The sequence below is a fragment of the Rousettus aegyptiacus genome, unplaced genomic scaffold, assembly GCF_014176215.1.
Source record: "Rousettus aegyptiacus isolate mRouAeg1 unplaced genomic scaffold, mRouAeg1.p scaffold_m13_p_2, whole genome shotgun sequence".
NCBI classification, from domain to species: domain Eukaryota; kingdom Metazoa; phylum Chordata; class Mammalia; order Chiroptera; family Pteropodidae; genus Rousettus; species Rousettus aegyptiacus.
In genome coordinates this window covers 19,453,209-19,477,974 of record NW_023416295.1, presented here as the reverse complement: position 1 = coordinate 19,477,974, position 24,766 = coordinate 19,453,209, and the positions used below count along the sequence as shown (strand labels likewise).

The following is a 24,766-nucleotide window of genomic DNA, read 5'->3' as shown; positions in this document are numbered from 1 at the left end:
TCCTTATTCTCTATCCCTTTCATCCTTATAATGATGCTGGAAAGAGGAAGGGAGAGATATGATTATACCATAAACATCTTAAAGAGGAGGAAATTAAAAAGTAATTAGTACATTTAAAATTACATGGCTAAAAAGTGGGCAAAGCCAGCACTTAGTCACTCTAATCCCACACCACTTGAATTTCCTATTTCATCACATGCACAAGTGAAGATAATAATAACATCTGCATGAAGATTGTAAAGCTTTCTTCTTTTAAATGAGTATGTGAGCAAATACAGTGATTTTTTTCAGCCTTTCCAGTGAAGAAATGTACCATTGGTCACTTCAAGCAAAAACAAAGCTGCCTCAAGCAAATATCAGAACCTATGTTTTAGGGAATTCTTGATGAAAATTAAGATGGTCACTTTGAATCTCCAGGATGAGTTACCAATTTGGTAAAGACTCTTTATCATACTCTTCATATCTACTGTTATTATTTATGATTATATTTGATATTAAAATTATAATGTTATATATTCCACTACGAACTAGTCAGAAATAATTTTGGGTAAAAATTTATTGGTATGAGAAGCATACTTCATTTTTTGTGTGGCTTGCTGTCACATAAACTAATCACTTCTCTGAGAAACAGGTCACGTGAAAAAACAATGAGGTACAGTGAAAATAATGAGTGTGGAAGTCAATGTCACTCTACTCTAACTTCAAACATATCACTCCTTGCTGAGACTCTGGACCAGCTCCTTTAATTTTTTGAATTTTAATTTCCTTGTCTGTGAAATCGTAACTATAGTCCCCATGACCCAAGTCATTCACAATATTGTTATGTTTCAAATTACAATAAATTTACATGAAATTTCTTAGTTTTTAAATGATAATCTAATTAATTTGGCTCTTCTAATCCTGTTACTTACGTGGGCATTTTTTAACACAAAATGCTCCATATGTGTACTTTGCATTGAAGTTATGCTCCAATTGAAAGGTGGTTGGATTGTAGACAAAAGTTTGGGGACATTGCGTAACACAAGCTCCACTGTCGTTGAAATTCATGCAGGCCTGCAACATAACAAATATTAATTTCATTTAAAAATAAGTTTCAGAATACTTGTTAAAGGAACACTTCTGTAACAGTTTCATGAGAAGATTATGTTCTTTACTTAGTATATATCAATTTCATAAAAACTGTACAATTTGATAATTTTACAGTCATTAGTGCTTATTTTTTTAAGTTCAAATTTGTTTAGGACTTGTATAATTTTATAGAATTGTTTATCCAATGTCAGTAAATATACCATCTATAGTCACCCATTTCAAATTGCTTAGTATCTATCCACTCATTTCTAAATTAAGCATTAGTTTCAATTATTAAAGTTAACTAATAGTGAAAAATCATTTAAACTCACACATTCGAAATGTTTGTGTTGTATCAGAGTCTGACATTAATAACTAAATCCCTAATTCTAGAAGGTAGACTCTCCTTAAAGCCGGTGTTTGGAGAGTTTAGTGCCTTAAGTGACATTTATCACCATTGTATAGTGAGAAAATATTGTGATGGTCATTTAAACTGGACTTGAAAAGGCCCTAGCAGGTAACTAGTCAAGTGTAAATGTAGGGTATATAATGCCAAAATGTAAAGAAATAGTTATACTTAGCCCATAATTAAATAATATGATGTCATTTCCAGTATGATCTTTTTCATAATGCCATGCAATTTAGTAAAAGCCACCAAGTTCAAGTAAAAGAATTTGTTTCTGCTGACTTATGTATTTATATAGAAACCTCAATTTGTTAAAATATTAAAATGCATTTGAGGAGAATTAAAACAATTTTAGCAACTAAGAGTTAGGTATGTGATATAAAATGAGAATATATATATATAAGTACATAAAATGTGTGATTAACAAAAGATTGAGTGAACTAATTCTCTTAATTAAAAAATATTAAACCTTCACATGGAAAATTTAGGCCTTAGAAGGCAAGCTATTGTGAACTCGAGCTGTATTTTACATTTCATCATAAACTGTATGTATGGTTATTGATAAGCACTAATTTATTCTGTTTCCTCAAACCATTTTCTTCATCAATGTTGTTTTAGCAAGCACTTTATCATGAACATGACAATTCCCTGATGATGGTCTACTAGATGCATAATCAGAACAAGAATCACTGATGAAACATTATTCACTAAGATGACACTTTCCAGGAAGAATCTATTAAAAACCAATCTAGAATACTCAGTAAGTTTTAATTTATGGCTATAAAACTTCATGTGTCCTCATAATTGCTTCACTAACACACTTTATGCAGTGCTGTGCACAGGCTGGTTGGCAACAAAGGAACATAAACCAGAGGAATCAAATTTACCTTCTCGACAGCGTATAAAATGATGTAACTTACACTGAGACCTTGGTCTGGTATTCTTGAACATTCTGTACCAAATGACAAAGTGGAATCATGGGACCATTTCATAAAAGTAATGAAATTAGAATTCTGAAGCTCACTGGGCACTCTGCTTATTATGACAGTGGAACCATGAAAAAAAAATGCAATGACAAACTTCTAAGTGGAAGTTATGACTATTGCTGGTGCTTATGTTATTACTGTTTTGGAATTGTCAGCATCCTCCAAATCGAGCTTTCATCCCATGTCTGGTGATAGGCAGAGGAAAAGGTCTTAGTCTAAGACCTGCTAAGCAGCTTTCTTAAATTTTTAACATTTTAATTTCCTTTTCTTCTTCCTCACTACTTACTTCTGCAATGCCTACTTTTGTTCACTATAGAATCAGAGTAGACAAATTAAATTTCTTGTGACGTCAAGAAAATTCCCAAATTACTATCTATATCATAAGAGCTGTAACTTACATTTTGTTCATTTCCAGAATTGTGCCAATTGGAAAACTCAATTCTAAATATAATTGTATCATGTGAATATTCGAGAAGGGGAAACAAGAAAATGAATTCCTGTGTTCATATTTAACAAAAGAAACAACTTATTTTATGATTTATAACTTAAAATGAAACTAATGTTCTGTGTGTATGAAATTGCATTAACTATAATTCATAGAATTGCTTGTATATATTCAAAGAAACAGCTATAGCTGTATCAGGGATGCCATCAAGTAATTAAAAGTGTCCCCAACAAGCAATAAATGCTAATTTTAAGAAAGAAAAACAGCGTTCTAAATAAAAATCACACAGATTAACATAAAAATTGCTTCAAGTGTGCATTTGTAAATCTTACAACATTTGAATCATGTTAGTTTGTAAACAACATAAAGTGAAAAGTAGTTAAATTTATAAATTTATCTGCTATTACCTTGAAATTCATATTTTGGAAATAAAATGCAAGTACCCCCACTCTGAAGACTCAATGATGCTACAACATAAACAGGTAATCACTGAAAATTATGGAAAGGTGTTGCTACCTTTTAAAAAGATACCTCAATTATGTTCTGCTTCACATTTTTAGGTAAATCTCACTAGTAAAGTAAATTGTAACAGAAAGACATAATTCATTCAGTGGAACAAAACAATCCTAGTTAATCAATAGCCACACAGAGAATGAATGACTTCTAGGATGGCAGAGAATATATCTTAATCCTAAAATTGTTTAATTATATCTTTTTAAATAAGATGTTAAATATCCAGTATGGTCGAGCAAAACCAGGGGGAAGGGAAAACAGGAGAATATTAGGGAGAGACTCCCAGACTTACAAAGCAGTCAGTGTCTTTAGGTCCTGAGCAGCCTCCGGCACATTCTCGATGACAGCAGTCACTGACATAGGGTCCGTAGCACCTGCCATCACATTGTTCTGCACACACTGTCCTTGTCACTGCAGAAGACAGAAATGGGGTATCAATCAAAGTCGGTCACCAAGAGAAACTTCTAAGGAGATTGGGAGTAGATGAGAAAACCTGAATTCTAGAGTAATTTACTCTACCAATCGTTGACTCAATTCAGCAAAGATTTTTTTGATTGAAGTTTGCAACAGATCAAAATTACTGTATAAAATCCTTCCGAATTAACACATAAATTAGTTTTTTATAATCATTCTTGTTACAGAGAATACTTATAATGCTTTACAAAAATCATATCCATTAGCAGGAAAGAATCAAATTTGAAATGACTGACTGAGTCATTTTGGCAGGTTGCGAAAGGTAGAGTTAGCAGTGAAGTCAATTTACAATATGCACAGTAAGGTCCTATGGCAGAAGATGTTCCCAAAAATACCTTTAAGATTCTTAGTAATTAATGCAAAAAGGGAAACAAACTTTTAGATGATTCACATTTTATCCTACAATTCCTATCAGATACATAGATGAACAGATACACAGACAGACATATAGATAACTAACTGATCAGTAGTAGCACAACTCTTTTTGTTCCTGAGATTTAAGTGGGATTTTTTTACTGAGATTCTTCAAAAAGAAGAAACTGTGTAGGGAACAGAGCAATAGCTTCAAAGGTAGGAGGAAAGGAGGAAAAGCAGAGAGGGAAGGAAGGAGCGATAAAGTGAAAGAGGAAGGAGGCGCTTCACGGCACAAACAACAAAAACTTCCACTGTTGTTTTCTTAATACATTCTTCAGTTCAAGCTGATAGAATCATATCACAGTATAGTTTAGTAAAATCAATTCTATAGGCTGGGCATCAAAAGCGTAGTATTGAGGGAAGCAGTTCTGCTCAGTTCACTTATTACCAAAAGGTATTTTAAATGTATTTAAAGAAATAAATTTATAAGATAGGTGTAGCACATTACTTCTTGGCTACTGTATTTACACTTCAGCCCTCTTTCTTCCCACATCTTTAACTAGGTTCTTCAAAGCTTCCTTCACCGCTGCTATAGCAAGGCTCTGCTCCTTAAACATTAGTATTCTCCAGAGCTGGTCTATGGGCTCATGCTTGAATGAAATCATTCATCCTCGACTTCGCTTACTACCTTAGGTAGATTTCTTCCAGATCCAGATCTGAATTCTCTATTGAGCTGTACCACGTATCTCTAGTTGTCTACAGAAGTCTCCATTTAGATATATATCAAGATATAGAAAATGAAATGTGACTCACTTTCCCACCTCCACCACCAAGTATATCTCCCTTCTTTGTTCCTTTATCTCAAATAATGGCAGTGCCGCCCATCCAATAATAGCTCAGCTAAAATGTTGGGATGTGTTTTCTATTTCTCCTTTCCCCTCACCATCACTTCTCATACATAATAAAATTTACCAAGTACTACAATAAATATTCTTCATTACTGTGCCTCCTCTCTACTCCAACTTTGGTCAAAACTTATCTCTAAATTATTGTATAATCTTCTAAAAGGTTTCTCAGATCCCAATAAATCCTCTACACTGCTCTCAAAACAATGGCTTTAAAATATACGCCACTACCTATAAAGTAGTGTTGTTTTACGGTGTAAGACTTCCTTGCCATCCCTATACTAAAGGAATAAACCTTCACTCAGCGAGGGATACATGTCCTTCATCAACTGACCATCATCTGTCTTTACTAGTGTCCTTCACTACCCTCACGTCCAGCCACACAGAAACACCACTTGTGATTCCCGATGCTTTACACCATATGCAGCTGTGATTATCATTGCCTTTTCATGACACATTTCTTCATGCTAAAACCCCTTCCTGTCTTCTCTGTCTAGCAAATACTCATCCATAAGATCCAGCTAAAGTGCTGGTTTTGCTCTAAAATTTTTCCAGACACATCTCCAGGCTGACAGTCTGTGTCACTCTTCTGAATAAGCAAGAAGATAAAGTGATACAGCAGTTGATGAGGTCTGAAAGCCTAGACTCAAATTCAAACTCTGCCCTTGTGATACAGAAAGTTATTTAACCACTTTATATTTCACTTTACCGTTTTTACAAATGAGTTAGTATTAGTACCTATTTAATAGGATTGAAGACAGAGATACCGTTATAAAATGCTTAACTGCTCCCTGTTAATAGTACTCAGCAGCTGTTAGAGATTATCATTGTACTTATCATAGTACATTGTACTTTTTTTCAGTGTTCACTCACCTACCAAACTACTAGTGTGATTTACTGAAGTACATTGTCTTATTTAATTGTATCCTTGGTTACCAGCACAGTGTTTGGCACTTAACACACAATAAACATCACCTAGAAGTAAATGAATAAGTCACATGTAACCAACTCAATAAAAGTATCTGTTTATTTAATATTTAATGTCCTTATTAGAGGAAAATATGATATATAGAGAGTCAAAGAGGCAGGACACTAAGAAATATAGACAAATATTAAAATGTCAAGAAATAGAACATATAAAAATATGAATAACAGAATTATTGTTAATATCAATTATTAGATTAAAACACTCCTTAAATTATGCATTATTTCATAATTCCTTTGCAATTGCACATGATGACGATATTCATAAAATAATTTGTAATGTTTAAATATGATCTATATCCTTTCATTGGACATGATTATATTCTTCCCTATGTAGTACAATTAATAAAGCATCAAATAGTGTTTTAAGAAGCACTTGGACTCACCCTCTGTATTGTTTTTGCAAAAATAAAGTCATATGATACTTCTTAGAAAAAGCTTATAAAAGATTTTGGGAAAAACAAATTTTCAGGTCTAAATTTGTTAGGGTATATTTTGTATTTGCAGTTTGAATAATACAAAATTTTGAAATAAATAATTTTTTCTGTAAGTATTCCAGAATAAAATTCTACAAAATAAGTATAAACTTGGCATGTCCCTTTAGCTTAAGTCTTTGCTCAAATCTCACCTCAGTGAAGTCCACCCCTATTTAATACTGAATCCTTTCCAAACCACTGACTCCTGATTCAACCTTGGATCCTCCTCTTCTCTCTCTCCCTCTCTCTCTTTCCCTCTCTCCCTCCCTCTCTTATTTTCTCATTTCCTTCCTTCCTTCCTTCCTTCCTTCCTTCCTTCCTTCCTTCCTTCCTTCCTTCCTTCCTTCCTTCCTTCCTTCCTTCCTCCCTCCCTCCCTCCCTCCCTCCCTTCCTTCCTTCTTTCCTTCTAAACACTTTGATCTTCGCTATGCCATCCCATCTCAGGAATATACAAAGAAACATCCTCCTAAGTTATTATTTTTAAAAATTTTGATTTAAGGTATTAAAGGGGAATTATAAAATTTGCTTCGAAAAGTCTATAATTTTAAAAATAAAAAATAATATACATTCAACACTAATGTCTAATAATCACATTGTACTTCTAAAATTAATATAATATTGTATGTCAACTACAATTGAAAATTTAAAAAATTAAAAAACAAAACAATAAGGAAAAAAGACATTAGACACTAAAAGAAGCACTTTTTGTCATCATGCTGTTTGCATGCATTAATTCTAATTAAAAGTTCAGTAAGAAGGAAACATATTTGGAAGTGTTCGCTTGGCAGATAATAATATTTAAGTAAGCAAAAAGGACAAAACTATAAGCTTAATCACTAAAGATTTCTTCGCATTATTATATGAGGTTTGTTTTTAGAAAGAAAATGTTCCCTGTGTATAATCTTTTTCTTTTTTTTCTGTGCACGATCTTTTTAATGGCATGCATTGATTAATAAACATTTCTTACTTACTATGAATTAAATACATCAAACTATACTCATATTATATTATGATAAAAAAACAACAACAAAAAAACATTTATTGAAATCAATGATATAACTCACTTAGCCTCCATGGGAACATTAACTTATAATTGCTTTGGTTATATTAATTTCCATCCTTGCTTGAATATTATTTCATTAGCATTTTCCCCCTGTATTTAGTATCCTTTCTAAATTGCTTCATTGGGTACATTAAAATATTTGGGTCAAATTTTAACTAGCTTATTCATTGGTGGCACATCACTAAATGTTATTGTTTAATATAAAAGGTAAATCCTGGGAAGTGAAAATGCTTATTACATTAGGGTCAGTAAACTTGAAATTGGAAATGGGGATGCATTCAAAATATCCATGAAAATCATTTGGGTAAAGTTTTACAAACCCAATATTCTATAGTAAGGGGATACTGCTGAGAGAATGTCTATGATCTCAAAAAATTAAAGTATTTGTAAGTAGCTTTATTATACTAATAATTCACCAATAAAAACCATAGGTTAATTACTTTTTAAAATATAGTCACACTTAAAGTTACAACCTCATAATGAATTTATTTTATCTAGAGAACTTGGGCAATTTACTAATCAAATATTTATTGTTGTTTTCTAGGAGTTGCAAAGAGGATAAAGGGCATTCAAAATTGAGACAAATCACAGCACTGGTACCACAGTAACAAAAAAAAAAGATCTCCGCCCAGTAAAATGTAAATAAGGCTAAATTTAGGCAAAGTCTTTGTAAGTGTATTTTCCTCAAGTTTTTACACTCCATCATTTTTCTCCTCTATCTAATTTCTTGTATCCTCTATCTTCTCAAAAGTGCCTTTTGGTTCTCTACCCTGTGGTTCTGAATCAAACTGTATATTAGACCATCTGATAAGGGAGATTTCAAACTTTAATATGGGAATTCTTGCATCAATAAAGATTTTGATCGAGTTGATATCAGTGGGGTCCAAGATTGTCCATGCTAATAAGTTCTCAGGTAATGTCATTGCCTACTTGTCTACCAGCCTCATTTTTGAGTTGCAGGATATAGAGTACGTAAACAAAAATGCCCAGAAATCATCTAATTCCTATTAAATCAAAATTATCTGCAATGTTCTAGGATTTGATACATTTAATAAACTCCCCAGGTGATTCCAATATGCAGTCTAGAATTGAGAACTATTGTTCTAGCTGGTGAAAATGGGGAAAACTCCGTTATTTACACCATTTGACTTAAACACACTGACATACCTCTTGCTTTAATTTCCTATTTGTTGTAAAGCTCTCTATCAATAAATGAGAAATAAAACAAATTGATGTGCAAACAGGAAGATTTGGGAGAAAAAATACCTAGGGTTAGAATAGAAATATTACTTGGCTGATTCTTAAAATAAATATTTCAGATAAGTAAGAGACCCTCAGAAAACTGTTTACATCTTCCACCTAGCAGCCATCTACATAAAAAGTATCTAGGGAAGTCCCAATTCTATTGCAAAGCACATTTTAAAGCAAATATATTTTATTTTAGTTTTATTCCTTTTTAATTAGTATTCAATGACTCAGACTTCTAAGCTGTCTATACTATTTCTGGCTGAATTTCAGCAAACTGTGTCCTTGAAACACACTGTGCCCATTAAGTAGATAGTATTTCAAGTGGTTTTAATGTTAAGCTCTTTTCAGTTACACACTTGGAGGTATGAAGAAGAAAAATGCTTGGGTTAAAGCAGAGGTGATTAGTGTTAGATGTGAAAAAGAATTTATTGACTATTAGAGTGATCAAAACACTATAATGAGCTACTGAATTAGGTTCTTGATTCTTTATTTGTCAGTATTAGAGGGAAATTGCTTTTGGATGATTTAGATATCCACTTAATTATAGACTATGGACAGAGGGCTTGATAAAATGCTCTCTAGAAGTACCTTCTAGTTCTATGATCCAATATTTATTCCTATGAATGGTGAAATTGTAACTAAAATAATAAACATTTTAGGTTGTGTGACAAGCTTTTAGAAGGCTACTATCATGAGGATATATTTTAAATGAAACAAATAAAGTTCATAGTTTATCCAAAAATATACATTACTTCTAAAGCATGACAAAATGTGTGGAAAATCATATTTAATAAAACTAATGTCAAACTGTATACTACTACTTATTCCTCCAAAGGAGAATAATTGGACACATCTGTGTGTCTAGTGCCAGGTAGACTCTAAGAAATAAGGAATGATTTAAAATAAAGATGTATGGCCCTCCTCCTACATTCTAATTTATTAAAGTCTGGAAAAGTGGCTGGATAGTTCAGTTTTTTTTTTCTTTTCTTTCTTAATTGGGAGCTCCATGTTTTTCAGAGGTAGCTTTTATAAAACCAACATTTCAAAATCTCTGTTCTCAGACTCTCTCTTCTTCATAATGAGAAGATATTCCTGGGAAGGGTGAAACATTTATTTAGATGGGAAAGCAGAGATGGATATGGGTCTTACATTGCAGTGCTACTTCCTATCTCACACTAGGTCAAAGATTAATTAAGCCAATAATTATTGCCACACAGAGTGAGATCTTAGGATATATAAGGCTATATCCTGATTTGGCCAAGGAAGGGATTTTGCACTTTAAAAATTCATCGATTATTTTAACCAGCAACATAAGGTCTAATACAATGAAAAGGCTCTCAGAGAAGACATTTAACTTTTTAAAAATAATTGAACCTAGCAAAGAAGAATTATGAAAAAGTATTTGGGCCTTCTAAAACACCACAAGCATATTCATTTTTGCATCACAGAAGAAAATGTTAACTGATTTTTTTATACCTAATTAGTCTGGTGATAGCTACTCCAGGGAACTGACTAGGCCATACTATTAGGTATACACTTCCACAGGTGACAGGAATTTAATCCTAAGGGCAATTACGAATATCGTTCAGCTGAAAATGTGGCAAATATCTACAGATCCCTTACTGAAACTGACATTCAGAGTCAGTTAATAGAAGTATGATCAGATTTTGACAGCTATTAATCAGGTTTGACCCTTGTTCCAGTTAAATCCCTGGTGACCTGTAGGCTATGACATGATAATATTGTTGTGTCAAATAGGAAGGAATCTTGTCTAATCTGTTCTTTATCATCAGACGCCTTATTCATTTACTTAATGAAATTTTATTTAACTTATTTTTAAAAGACATGTCATTGAGAGACCTTAAAACTAATTTTAAACTACATTCCTATCCATTAGGGAAATTTTCCCTTATAAACAGGCAATTAACATCATCAATGTTTGTGAGTCAGGATTCAAAACCATAAAAATATTCTTGAAAGTGAGCATGAGTTTTTGCCTGTTCTTCATAGAAATGTGTGTGTGTGTGTGTGTATACACACACACACACGCATACATACATAAATACATATATATGTATATATATATTTAAGATAATACAAGATAATAAAGAAATTAATCTACATGAGGAAACCAAAAAGTTTTAAATATAATTAGAATTGAAAGGTACACCTTATAGTACACAAATAAATGAGTTAAAGCAATTTAAAAAATGAAATCATTATATCATTGACCTGACACAAACTAGGAAATGAGAAAAATTGACATTAAATTTTTCTGTATCACTTTACAGTGTAGAGCACCTATCTCTATATCCAGGTTTGACAAAAATTAACTAACTAACTAACAACTAAAACTATTTTATTATATCTCCCTATCCAAATATTAATACATGGAAATAAAAATATTCTCTCTTCATTATATGTCTGGATGAGTTTCTTTCTCAAAGTGATAAAAAAAAAAAAGGTGTCTATTTTGTCATGAAAATAATTAATATGAAAAATACAGTTTCACATCAGATAAGCAATGTAAGTATTTGTCAAACTAATGAATGCTATCTAGGCTAAATATTCTCATTTTATTGATGAGAAAACTGAAATTAAAATAAACTGATCGCCTATGGACAAATCCAAAATAATGTCCATACATCTCTCTGAGACATCATGACCTCTTCAGGGTTTCTTAACATCTTCAGTTTCTTAACATCATAGCAAAGCCTCATCTTATAATCACTTTGGGAATCAAAATGACAAATAATGCTGAAATGCAAAGAGAAATATTATATTTTATAGCACTAGAAAACTGAAAGTTAATTATCTTCAGCTAAATTATTATGCTCTTTTCTGATGTCAAAAATTGTTTTCATCATAATCTTTGTTTCTGTCTCAAAGCAATGTTCTTTTTCCTGTTTTAGGTTATTTCCATGCTCTAGGTTTCCCAGTTCCCTAATGTTCAAATTCAAATTTTCGCATTGTACATTATTTCATTCTACTATAATCAGCTTCTTTCTTCACTGGGCATTTTTTCATAGCCAATACTCAGCACCATCATTTAAAAAAAAAAATAAAGACAAATTCGCCCTTTACCTCATGGTCTTCATTACCTTCAGATAGCCAAGCTGTTTGTACAGATTTTCTGATATATCTCAAATATCTATCTGCAGCCCTTCTTCAAAATATCTCTAAATTTTTCACCTGAGTTTTCAATTAGTAAATGATTATTTTCTTGATCAGTTCTACTTGGATGAATAAGCGATATCTAAGATTGATAAATGTCATGACTAAACTCATTTCCATCCTCATTCCTGCCACAACATGATTCTCCTATATTCTCTGTCTCAGTGACTAAATCCATCACTGATTCAATGGCTCCAACTTAAAACTTGGAATTTCTCCTCTTTTTCCTCATTGCCAAATTGGTTGGTTAGTAAGCCTTATTGTACATTCTACTGTCTATCTCTTAAATTGTCTGCTTTTCATCCCGGTTCTTTATCTGGCATGTTCTAGACCCTTTCTCTGCCTAGCTGATGTTTACATATTCTTTGAGGGTTAACTCAATAAAAATCTCCTTCATCAGCCCTTCACCATAGTCCCTCACCTAGAACCACTTACACTGCATCTACCTCCCACTTCCTTCTTTGTGATCTCATTTCATGTCATATAGACCTTAATTATAACACCTAACCCAGTTATTATAATTGGGTACTTCTGTGACTATCTATATCATGAATTTAACATCTTTCAGTCACAAACCATTTGTATTTATCTTTTATCTTTAAACCCAGAAATATATCTGGTACTTTGAAAAAGTTAATAAATGCTTGAACACAATTACACACAAGCAAATATACCAACAACCTATGATGAGGAAACATCATAGTTCAAAGATACTGTGCTTATTGACATTTAAGCACACAATAATGTAAATCGAGAACATATATATGTATATATATATGATATAGGTAAGATATATAGATTGTATGTAAATACAATCTATATTTATTGTAAATAAATAAATGAGATACAGATAAGTGCCATAATATCATCATACAGTCAAAACTTCTTTAGAAGAAGCAGATCCTAATATTCAATAAGTTGGAAAATACTTTAATGATTTGTATAGCACACGGAGGACTTTACATTGTTACTCTCTGGAGAGATTTTAAATATTTACAATATTTACAATATATAGGGATTCATATCAATGATATATAAAGAGCCATAAAAAACAAAATGTAGAAATATTAAGCGAAGAATATGAATAGAATGTTTAAGAAAAATATTTCCAAATGGTTAATAATTATATAAAAAGATGTTCAACCTCAGTTATAATCCAGGAACTATAAATTAAAACAGGAAATTGTGGTTATTTTGTGTATAATTTTTAAATAAAAATTGATATTTAGTTTTCATGTGGGTAAAAATTAGGCAAACTGCTGGTGTAGGTCTAAACTGATATATGATTTTTGAAGAGCAATTTGTCTCTATCAAATTTTTGTATATAAATTCATACGTGACCAGGCATTTCTATTTCTAGAAATCTGACTTATAGAAGAATGTGCATAGATGGACAAAAATGTATATAAAAATGTTCCTTAACTGAGACTAATACAATGTAACCTAAATGTTCACTAACAAGGGATTGGCTAAATTAAAACCATTTTTGGGAAACTCCTGCCTCATGAAATAAAGAATGAAATTGGTCTCTACTGAAATGAAAGGATTTTGAAAATATAATGCACAATGAAATACAATAAGTGATAGAATATACTGTACCCATTTTATAAAACAAAATCCTAGAATTCATATATGCCTATATGAATAAATATACACATAAATACACACATATTTAACAAACTTGTTACCATATAGTAATCATTTTATGGAAAAATATAGCTTGGGGAAAAGGTGCTCATTCATCGGTATACATTATTACATTTAAATCTATACACTTTTATATCATATACATTTTAAAAAATCAATAATCTATACAGTTGGCAGAGCAAATTAATTGTCCCAGTGTTACAGATGAAGAAACTAATGTTTAAAAAATATTTAACTAACTCATCCTAGGTCACATAATAAATTATCATAAAGCAATGTTTTAGCTTCCAGACCCCTATATATCTTCTTTAATATGTTTACGTTAAGACACACAAATAATAGGTGTCTAAATTTAAAAACCAAATGGGGTGAGGGGGGATGAAGATAGTTTCAGAAGCTATTTTAAATACAATATTGAATAACGAAAATGATCTACACATATCTGCTTAACACTCTTGAAAAATTTGTTCTGCAGTCATTTGAAGTAACACAATTATGAGTCATAAAGAGTAATGAAAACTAAGCTATTACTCAAGTACTCTTCAAATTTATGGCAAAAGTCATAAAAATAATGTTATTTTATGTTTATTATGTTATGAAACCTTATATATGATAGAATTCAACCTATTGATTTTACAGAGGAGGAAACCGAGGTCCAAATAGGGCCATCATTCAAATAAATAATCTCAGTAATAATAAAGAATTTTAAAATGGAACCGCCTAAAAGAGTTATACCACAAACACATGCTTCAAGCATGTAAGGAAGAATGTTTTCAAAATATTACTTTTTTTCTAATAGAACATGTTTGTTATTATTTTGTTTTAAAAAAAAGATAATCATAATTGCTTAAGTTAAATGATGCTTCTTTGCAGTGTTTTTCAAACTTTATTTTTTAATCACCATTTAAAGTACAAACATTTCATATTATGGCTTGGTACACGTACACAATAAAAACATTTTAAAATTATATTGACCCTAATTATGTGCAAAGCATTTTGATACTGTTTTTCCTCCTCTATTGTAATCTTGTCTGTTTTACTTAATTTATTTTATTTCAATGAAAAAAATTAATGTTGGTCAGGGTCCACCAAATTGATTTTATAATCCACTAATGAGTTGCAACCAGTAGTTTGAAAGCACTATTCAATTGCATGTGGACAAAGGTCAAAACAGGAAATTAGAGAAATTAGTCTTAGTGATTCTGGTACATATATGCAGTAAATTGTCCTTCTAATGCATTTAAAAATTTAGAGCCATTAGAAATGAAATTTATTTTTTCTGAAGTCTTAAAATCCAAGAGGCTATGGAAAATCATTGCATGACAGTGCCTGCCACAATAAATTCTGTCTAGAGCTGTGTCATTGAGACTGATGATTCCCAGAGGTTCCGCTTTTTAATTTCTACCATCATAACCGGAAATGTGGGGTAGTCAAATCTGAATTTCTCCTACATGACAGTACATTAAACTGTGGGCTAGTATAAAAAAAATCTGCAATTCTCTTCAAGAAACATATTTATAAAAAATAATACATCTATAGGTATTAAATAAAGCTTTTATGCATTATTAATATATTGCTAAAAGAATCTTTTATATTCTTTTATATCTTTTATATTCTTTTATATCTTTTATATTCTCTCTGATGTGGACAAAACTTTGGATGTTCCAAATATTATAAAAAGAATGTTATAATAAAGATAGTGTAATTTTTTTGTTGTTCTTTTTCTAAAATTCTGAAATTACATAAGCAATACGGATTTTTTAGAGAATTAAAAGTAACAAAATATATGAAAAAAAAACAAAAAAAGATCTTACCACAGTAGTAACCAATGTCAATTTATCAATTCATGGGTGTCTACATATCTTTGACCTCCCTGTTATAGTTCTATGTTACTGTGATAATTAAGAGGGCACAAAATTCACAACCGAAAGTAATTTGAGCCGACTGAAATTGCTTCTGTCCCCAAACTTTCATTCTCTCTAGAACTTTTTTAAGTTTCGGCAGTCTAACTATGGAAATACTTAGTTTTCAAAACATTTATGTAATTAATCATATGTAAATTTTTCAAATTTCTTGTGAAAATTTTTAATTCTTTTAAGCTTTATTAAATATTTTGCTTTAAAAATACCATACTTTACTATTATGTAGCTATAATGATTTTTCTTCTCCTTTTTAAATTTCTACTTTTTATGTCATGTTTAAAAAGAGCTTTATAATTCCATAATTCTTATCTATATTGTTCTTTTAGACCCATCTATAGTCAGCTTCATGCCTTTTAAACTTTCAATGTACAATTCATTTTATGTCTTTTGTTTTATGATAGGGATCTAATTTTATTTCTATTCCATATTGTGAACCATTTGTTCTAAAACAATTTATTGAATAATTATGTTTTTGCAATTTCTTAAAAATGCCAACTTTATAAAAACTAAATTACTATATAGAGTTTAGATTCCATCTGGACTTTCTATTAAATTCCATTGAGACAATTCCATTCTTAACTAATACCATACTGTTTTAATAATTATTACATTATACCATTTTAATACTTGGGGAAAATCCTTTCACTTAGTTTTTTTTTTTTTCAAATATCTGGCTATTTTTCAAATGTATCATCCAATAATATTTTAGACTATTTTTGTTCAGTTAATAAAATTAGATATTGAGTGAAAATGGTTAAATGAATAGTTTTTTTTTTTAAGAACTGACATTTTCATAATATAAGTCTTTTCCTCTTGGAATATGGCAATTCGCCATTCATTCAAGTGTTCTGCTATGTCTTGGTGAAATACTATAGCACCTTTTTAAAATTAATTTAAATTATTTTAAATATCGGTAAGTGTCAGGTTCTCTCCTTCTGTCCCTTCTCCTCACCCTTGGGTTCTAATCAATGAAATTAAATCCATCATAAATGCATACAATATCCTTCTTGTAAAGGAAAATAATCATCTTGGGTAACAGTTACTCAAATTCAAGAAATATTCAAATAAGGAAAAAAAAAACTGAAGGTATTCTTATCATTATGCTCTATCAGCTCTATCATAACAAAATTCATGGATAAAAGTACTTTAGATAAACTAAAACTAACTATTATCAGTGAGATAATAATATGTAAAAATTATTTTTGGGGGGTCTATCTTTTATAACTTAACCATAAATTAATTTAGTAATTATTTCTTTTGAAAATGTTCTTGCTAAAGGAGAGAAGCAGTCATGATGATATTATAAATAGTGAAATAATGTATAAAATTTATATTAGCTTGAGAAGTGGATTATACATGGTATTTAGGGAATTCACACTTATTCTAATATAATAGATGAAAATCTGGTTTAACATAAGATAAACTGGCAAGTATCCAATCACCATTCTTTTCCTCCTCATCCTCATGTCATTTGTTTATTTAATTTTTCCTATAACCTAACCAATTAAGCAAATAAATCTTTCATACATCTCAGATTAATGCAAAGCAGAATTCTAAGGAGGATATTTTTTCTCTAGGCTCGCCTAATTCTCTAACCATGAAAGTGATATGGAGTACTTGCTTTTCCAAGAATGACATCTAATACTTCTTTCCATTCCTGTAGCAAACAGTGAGTATGAGTGTCCCATTTATCAGAGGATGCTCTTATGTCACATATAGATAATTTTGACATTTTTTTCTTCTATAGTCAAAGATAGTTACTCTCAAAAAAAGTCAACTCTTTTGCCGCAAAGATATAAATCATTCAGAATAAAGTGTAAACACTACCAGAAACACAAAATTCTTCTAGTGGTAATAATTCTAGATACTTCTGACTATTTTCGATGTCCTCTCAGTAATCCTTCAAAGGTGCTACATTCCCAATTTGGTCTCACCAGTTAGATTATCTACCTGTACCAAACCCCATAATTTCCATCCCTAAAGAATAAGTGCCTGACATTAAGCTTTTGATAGCCGAGGCATTCATCTCAAAGACATCTATCACGATAAACATATTGTCAGCTACATGACACATGTAAAACATTTATATCAGAAGCTAGGCTGCCCCGACCCATGAAGTTCCCCTTTTAGAAAGCCATGGGTAACCTAGACTACTTACCATTTATGCGATCTCACTTTTCCACTACAGCAAACTAATTCCTACTTTTATCTTTTACATTTGCCAATAAAGAATAAACTCCTGAAACTCTAGGTACCCAACCCTCATCCCAAATAAAAGCAGAGCCTCATGTCCATGTTTGCTCTCTCTCTCCATCCACGACCTCATTGTGCGGCTATTAGGCCTGCTGTGTACCCTCCAGGACCTGTGATTAACAAGCCTTGTTTTATCAAAGTTCTCTGATGGTTGTTGCTGAGGTGTGTTTTGCAATCATAATAAAAACCACAAAGGCTGGTCTAGTTACAGTGGTGGCTCTGGTCCCCAAAATATCTTATGGCTCAATACAAGTAGTATGGGCCCAGTTGAATGCACCATCAATAGGCTGAAACTTATACAAAACAATCCCCCAAACTATCTGTATCTATATGTCTATGCCTGTTCTATATCATCTATACCTAATCACTGCATAGACTAAGGGGTACGCACATGCAGATATCCGAATCATGCAAGGAAGTATGAACAGCAACCATCTTTTTCCATCTTTTTTGTTGTGTAGATGAGAGAACTTTAGGAAACTGAGGTCCTTGCGTTGGGTAGTCAGGCATGAGCGACAAGAACGAAAGGCCAGGTCTGTAACCATAGAAACTTCCCTTTAAGACCTTCCTTAAGCATCTCCCAGAAATACCTCCCTTTTAGGGTTATAAATTATCCCAAATCCTAGAGCACAAAGGCCATAAAAGCTGCTAGCTAAACCAGCTACAAAAACATGTGCAGAAAGTACTGCCCATAACTTCAGCGTCATTATACCATCATGGCTATATATCATGGCTATGCCTGGAAGTTCATGAGTCTAATTATAACAGATTGAATTCTGGGTAAGCACATGCTCAGTAGTCAAAGGATTACGTAGCAACCTACTTTCAGTCAAAGGGACTACATATAGGCATCATCTAGGCCCTCCCATCACAGCCCAAACATAAACAGACCTCCTTTCTGCATGGTTACAGTGTTCCTGGCTGGAAACCCCCTCCCTGTGAGGTGTACTACCTTACCTCTTCATCTCCTAAATTCCACAGGGCTGCAGCCTTCCTTACAGCACCAGCCTCCTTCTAAATGTACTTTCAATAAATCTTACTTTTTCTAAATCTTACCAACCTGTAATTCTTTGCTGCATCAGTGGGGATGCACCAAGTGACAGCACACAATGCCGCCGTCCCCCATCCACCTCCTCTTTTTCCTCCCCTACCCAAGCTGGTGTGACACCAGACTTCACCTCACCCCAGCGGTGACAATTGGAATTGAGTTAGTTTAGAGCTAGGAGTACAGCTCTAATCTCGTGATGCCCCCTGTTTGGTACTCTTTTTGACTTTTTCAAATATTCCTCATCTTTGTTTTGTACCTACAGCATTTCCAAAAAACAAGTATAATTTTATATACTTTCTTTATACCCCTTGATCTTTTAGCATGGCATTAAGCAATATCTCCTGAATCACATTAAACTGTATTTTACCGAGTATTTCAAAAGACTATATCTCCTATAGTTAAAATGGAAAACATCCCATTCTTTTAAATTTTAAGGCCATCAAATTCCAACAAATATTTTCAACTTATAGCAGAATAAACAACAAATTTTTTTTTTCTCATCTTCTATAAATCAATTATTGGGGGACTTTTGGAAATGTTTTAGATAGGCATGATTTTAGAAATGTATGCAAATAATCAATCTATAGTTGTGTTTTCTTTATTTTTATAATATCTCCAGAAACTACAAACCCCAAAAAGGAAAATAGGAAATAACTGAAATCAATAAGAAGGCTTATGGACATGCAAAGTTATTAGTAAAATACAAGGGTTTTAATTAAAGATGCTGGCTTTTAACGAAGGCTCGCTGTTATCTGGATTGATCGAGCCTGCTGGCTCAGCGCTTTCTCTTTTCCCCATTAACTCCCACTTGGTTTTTCTCTGCTCTAATTGGATATTTTACCACGTTGGCACCTTCTTTTTAAACAACATTTGTTCCACAAAGATTGTAAATACAATTATGCTTTAGACTAATTGTATATGTATGCATGTACGTGAGTATAGTTAGCTAACTCTTTTCAAAATTTGTCATTTCGGTTTTACGATCTACAGGAATCTTGGAAATTTCATGGAAAAAACGTAAAATTTAATTTTGAGTTGCTACACTTTATTTCTGAGATTTTGAAGAACCAAAATACATAATTATTTTCTTAGATTTTAATATTCTTTTCAAATAATTTCCAGATATATTTTAGAACAAATAAAACAATACATACATATTTCTAAGGTTGGAAGTGAACAGATTCCATTATCCAGGCCAAGGTTTTTGTTTTGTTTGTTTGTTTTTTCTTATCATTAAACAGAAAATTTCAATATACGGAAAGTATTTTTTTTTGTGCATAAATATAATAAATTACTGAGAAAATGATAAATAATTTCTAACTTTTCCTAGCATGTTCTATGTCTCTGTATAAAAACAATAAGCAACATAAAGCATTGTTTGGAACAAGAGTTTACTTTGCCAGTATAATAATACCCTCTGTTCACAATTATCTACAGCAGAACAAACACAGTACTTGTATTAATTACAATGCAATTCTACTTTTAATTTAAAAATATGTTTTGAGATAATCCATCTAGGAAGAATATAGTAGAAGGGGTGAATTCTCCCAGAACTTTTCTTTTGGTTAAAATGAAGCCTTAGCTTTATTTAATTTAATGAACATTTCAATGGTCAGATATATATATGTTCACTCTAGTAGTTGACTTCCTCATTAATTTTTGTGTTATGATATTTTGGTTTAATAGAAACATTTTTTTAACCTACTGTTAAATGCACTTAAAATTTTCAATTAGATTCTAAGCAAGAAATATCACATGAACAGCAACTTAGAAGACTGAAGAGCATATTGAGTGGTAATCGCCTGAGAAAAGTTTAGTTATATAACCAGCAGTTAAAGACAATTATGACTACTTTAATGCAAAATGTGTGCAAAGATTAGTAGAATCATATTCTAACAGTTTGATATATCCTTCCCTTCCCCCTCCCTGCCCACAAAGGCAGTGTCTAACTGCAATGACACCAGGTCTAGAAGGACAAAAGATACCTGTAAAATGGAACATCCACTCTGCTCTGCCTAATAATAGGAGCCTGGAGAGAGGGGGCCTGATATCCTGCTCACAGATAAAAAAGGAGCAGCCTCTATTTTAAATGAGATAAGTGTGCTTCATATATCTTGCAGGAACAGAGATAACTTTGTTCTTTTAATCATTATTATTTATTTCTTAAAGCTTAGTCTCTCTCACACCTAAACCTATGGAGCTCAGACCTCAGGACTAAATTCTTAGGACTAGAGAGAGTTGTCATTCTTACCAGTAAGCCTGATAAGTAATATTCTATAAGCTTCAGACTTTACAAAGCAGATAAGTTTGTCTCCCCTGACATGACTACATTAATCCACTGAATCAATTTACTTAAGCTGTGTTGTGGAGCAACTCAGCCACGATTTAACTGAGCTTAAAAGTACTTTCAAGTTTAAGTCACTGCTTCACATGAAATTCAGTTCGCAGTATCTTTTCATAAGTTCTATGCTGACCTACTGCAACTATGTGAGAAACGTTCCTGTTGGGTTTATAGGGTCACGATGCTGTAACATCAAAAAGAATTTAAGGAGAATTAATTCAAGTTGCTTTAGAAAATCAGAGTCATGAGTAAAAGATTAAAAATGAGACACTTGGCTAGATTCTACAAGCGGAATTTAGTTACTTAAATATTTATAAAATTATTTAAGTTGTCGAAGTTTTATCCTTTAGGAATTTGTTTAAAAAAATATTTTACATTTAAAAAACATTTTAAAAATAGTTGTTGGTTCTGAGGTTTATAGCTTGAACATTATAAAATCTATAGAAGAATAATGACACTCAACATGCAATCAAAGCTAAATGTAGAACTCAAACCAGTATACAAAATAAGTCACAAAAATGTTACTAAGTTTAACTAAAAATTTAAAAAAATTACTAATATTTCTATAGCTATGCATAATAAGCTGTTTTCCATAGTACACTATCAATTTATTTACATTCTTCTTCCATTTTACTAAATCTATTACAACAAAACAAAACAAAAACACTTTCCTCACTTTTAAAATGTTAACCTCTTGCAGACTTTCTCTCAAACTTATCATTTTTATCAGCATTTTTGTTTTCCCATATCTCTACTCAGAGATGTTTTCTCTCTGATCACATTGTTTCATTTCTCCCTTACAAATCATTCGTTATCATGGGCTTGCTCTCTCAGAACCTGAATCATTCTCCTTTACTCCCAATTTCTCACTATCTAGTGACATTGAGGCTAATTCTTGGAATATTTGCTGTTTTAGAAGGAGACACCATGGGAAGACCTTAGTGATGATATAACGTGATGAATGAAGCATAATCTCAGTCAGTTTCCTTAGCTGAGGTGTAGGGTTTTTCAATACCTTTACCTTTCTTCCCTAATGTATAAAAATTTGCAAATAATAATTATCAATAAAAAATAAGCAAAAACTTGGCAAATAATGAAGTTGAATTCCTCCAGAGAAGCCAGCTCTAAGGTGAATTTTTTCAGCCGTAAAGAAAAAAATCATTTGTAAATAATATAAGACGATGTCTTTCAGATCCTAAAATGTACTTTTGTTAGGTCAATCAACAAAAGGAAAACATTTTCAAAAGCTTATACAGTCTATATGCTATATGATTATTAAAACATTCAGTCAGAGTTCAGAGATAAGTGCATCTCGAGTGGGTCTAAGGGTAATTTATTTTAACTAACAAAAGGGACCATTGGAAATCTAAAGAAAGCCTGGAAAATTTTACATTAAAATTTTGTTTGATCATATACATTATATCTCTATATTTCTGGAGGTTTAATATTTCTATGGAATCTCTCATAAGGTCTAATTCTCAAAAATATATGATCATACTTTTAACATTCAGGTCTTATTAATAATATGTACATATATCTTTGAGTAGTTCCAAAATACATTTTGCCTCAGGATGTTGGGCTCCTGAAATATGGATAAGCAATTTACCTTTCAAGTAGCTCAAATAAGGAGACAGAGACTAGGAATGAATGTCAAGGGCAACCAGCCTCTACTTTAGAAGCCTCCACTTCACTCCAGAGCTTTTGCTTTTCCATTCCCCAGCCATCCATGTTAGGAGCTTTCACAGGGTGGAACTGACCTAGGGGTGTTCGGCTTCTTTATCTGTTCATTTGTTCATTCGGATTTAAGATAGATTAAGCTATTCAAGAGTACGTTTTTTTAGTTTATTATAATATCTATTCTTTATTAGGTGATTAGTATATGCCAAAAAATATCTAAGCATTTCAAGTACATTATTGTACTGCTTTTGAGAAACCTTCTAAGGTAAGTGTAATTATCTCCATTTTATAAATGTGGTAATTGAGGTTTAGAAAGATTAAGTCACTTTCTCTTAAAAGAAAGTAAAAATAACTAGGATTTATATCTTCTGGCCAATTTCAAATCCAATATCTTTGCCCACTAAGCTGTACTGTACAATACAGTATACAGTAAACAGTATTATCTTTAGATTCTGGACAATGAGGTTGAACTCCTTGGTAATAGTTGTGTGAATTTAGGAACTTCCTGAATCATTTTCTCAGCTTACAGTTCCTCAATTGTAAAATGAGACTAATGATAACTGAACTCTTTAATTCACAGAAATATTGTGAAAATAAAATTTAAAATGAAAATAAGTTATAAACTATAAACAATAAAGATCTATGAAAATGAATACTATTCTAAAATTTGGATTTGTGCATATCAAATACATTTAAATCCATTGAATTTAAATTTGATAGACTCTGTGAAGTAGGCACAGTGACCACTAAGTCAATTTCAGGTTATTACAGTAATCTTAATTTCTATGCTGAAAAATTAGGTGAATTAAATAACTCAGCTGATGATTGGATACATGAAGTACTATTTGATGATTTTCTGTTAAGACTCCTTCTTATCCCACTTGGTGGTAAGTAACTCAATTCATTTAAATGTGTTAGAAGAACACCGTGCTTCTTAAGGCACCTAGGAATAGAAGTGCAGCTGGACCTGGGGAAGGCCAAAGAGCCAGAAGGTAAAAACTGTCAAAAACTGTTTCTTATTCTCTCTGATTCTCATTAGCCTCTGTATAGCTGATTTATCATTTTACATCACTGAGGACTGGCTATTTCTTGTTCTCATTAACACATGTGGTTCAAAATGGAAGCCTCTAGTAGGTTTAATACCTCTTCAAGTTCAAGTTTCTAAGGTAGCATTATCATCATCTTGGGATTCCAAGTCCAAATTCTCTGGGGAGAGAATCTGATTGGCCTCACCTGGGTCCATATCTACTCTTATTATTGGATCACATAATATTACAGGATCACTATTAACATTTCGTTCTGAATAATTATTCTTTGCTTGGTGAGGGTGAAGGGAGGCTTTCCTATGCCTTGCAGGATACTATTAAAATAGTGTCTAGAAATACTGTAGTGAATGTATGTATTTCACGCAGTAATCTAATTTTGTTTTAGAATCCTCCTTGAAATTCTCATCAAAACACTGCTGCCTTAAGACATTGTTTCCACTAAATAAGATAAGCCTACATGGAGATACTATGTCAAAGACCCAAAGTTTTTCCCAGACAAGAAAAAGCGAAAGGAGTTCATCATCATCAAATTCCAGTATTATAAGAAATGTTAAAGGAAATTCTTTAGAAAGAAAAAGAAAAAGAAAAAATATGAATAATAAAATGTCAATAACTTCTTCATATCTGTCAATAATCATTTTAAATGTAAATGGATTTAATGTTCTAATCAAAAGACATAGGGTCGCTGAATGGATATGAAGAAAAGACTCTTACATATGCTGCCTATGAGAGGCTC

General features: G+C 31.9%; 1 protein-coding gene across 6 annotated transcripts in view; it reads right to left on the bottom strand.

Moving 5' to 3' along the window:
• Nucleotides 1-24,766, bottom strand: part of ERBB4 (erb-b2 receptor tyrosine kinase 4) — a 944,884-nt gene that overhangs the window by 280,802 nt on the left and 639,316 nt on the right. For all 6 annotated transcript variants that reach the window (XM_036236254.1, XM_036236256.1, XM_036236258.1 and 3 more), the window contains exons 6-7: nt 3,711-3,829; nt 912-1,053 (exon numbers count right to left, since the gene is read on the bottom strand). In XM_036236254.1, coding sequence (XP_036092147.1) covers nt 912-1,053; nt 3,711-3,829 — 261 coding nt within the window. The remainder of the gene's footprint in view (nt 1-911; nt 1,054-3,710; nt 3,830-24,766) is intronic.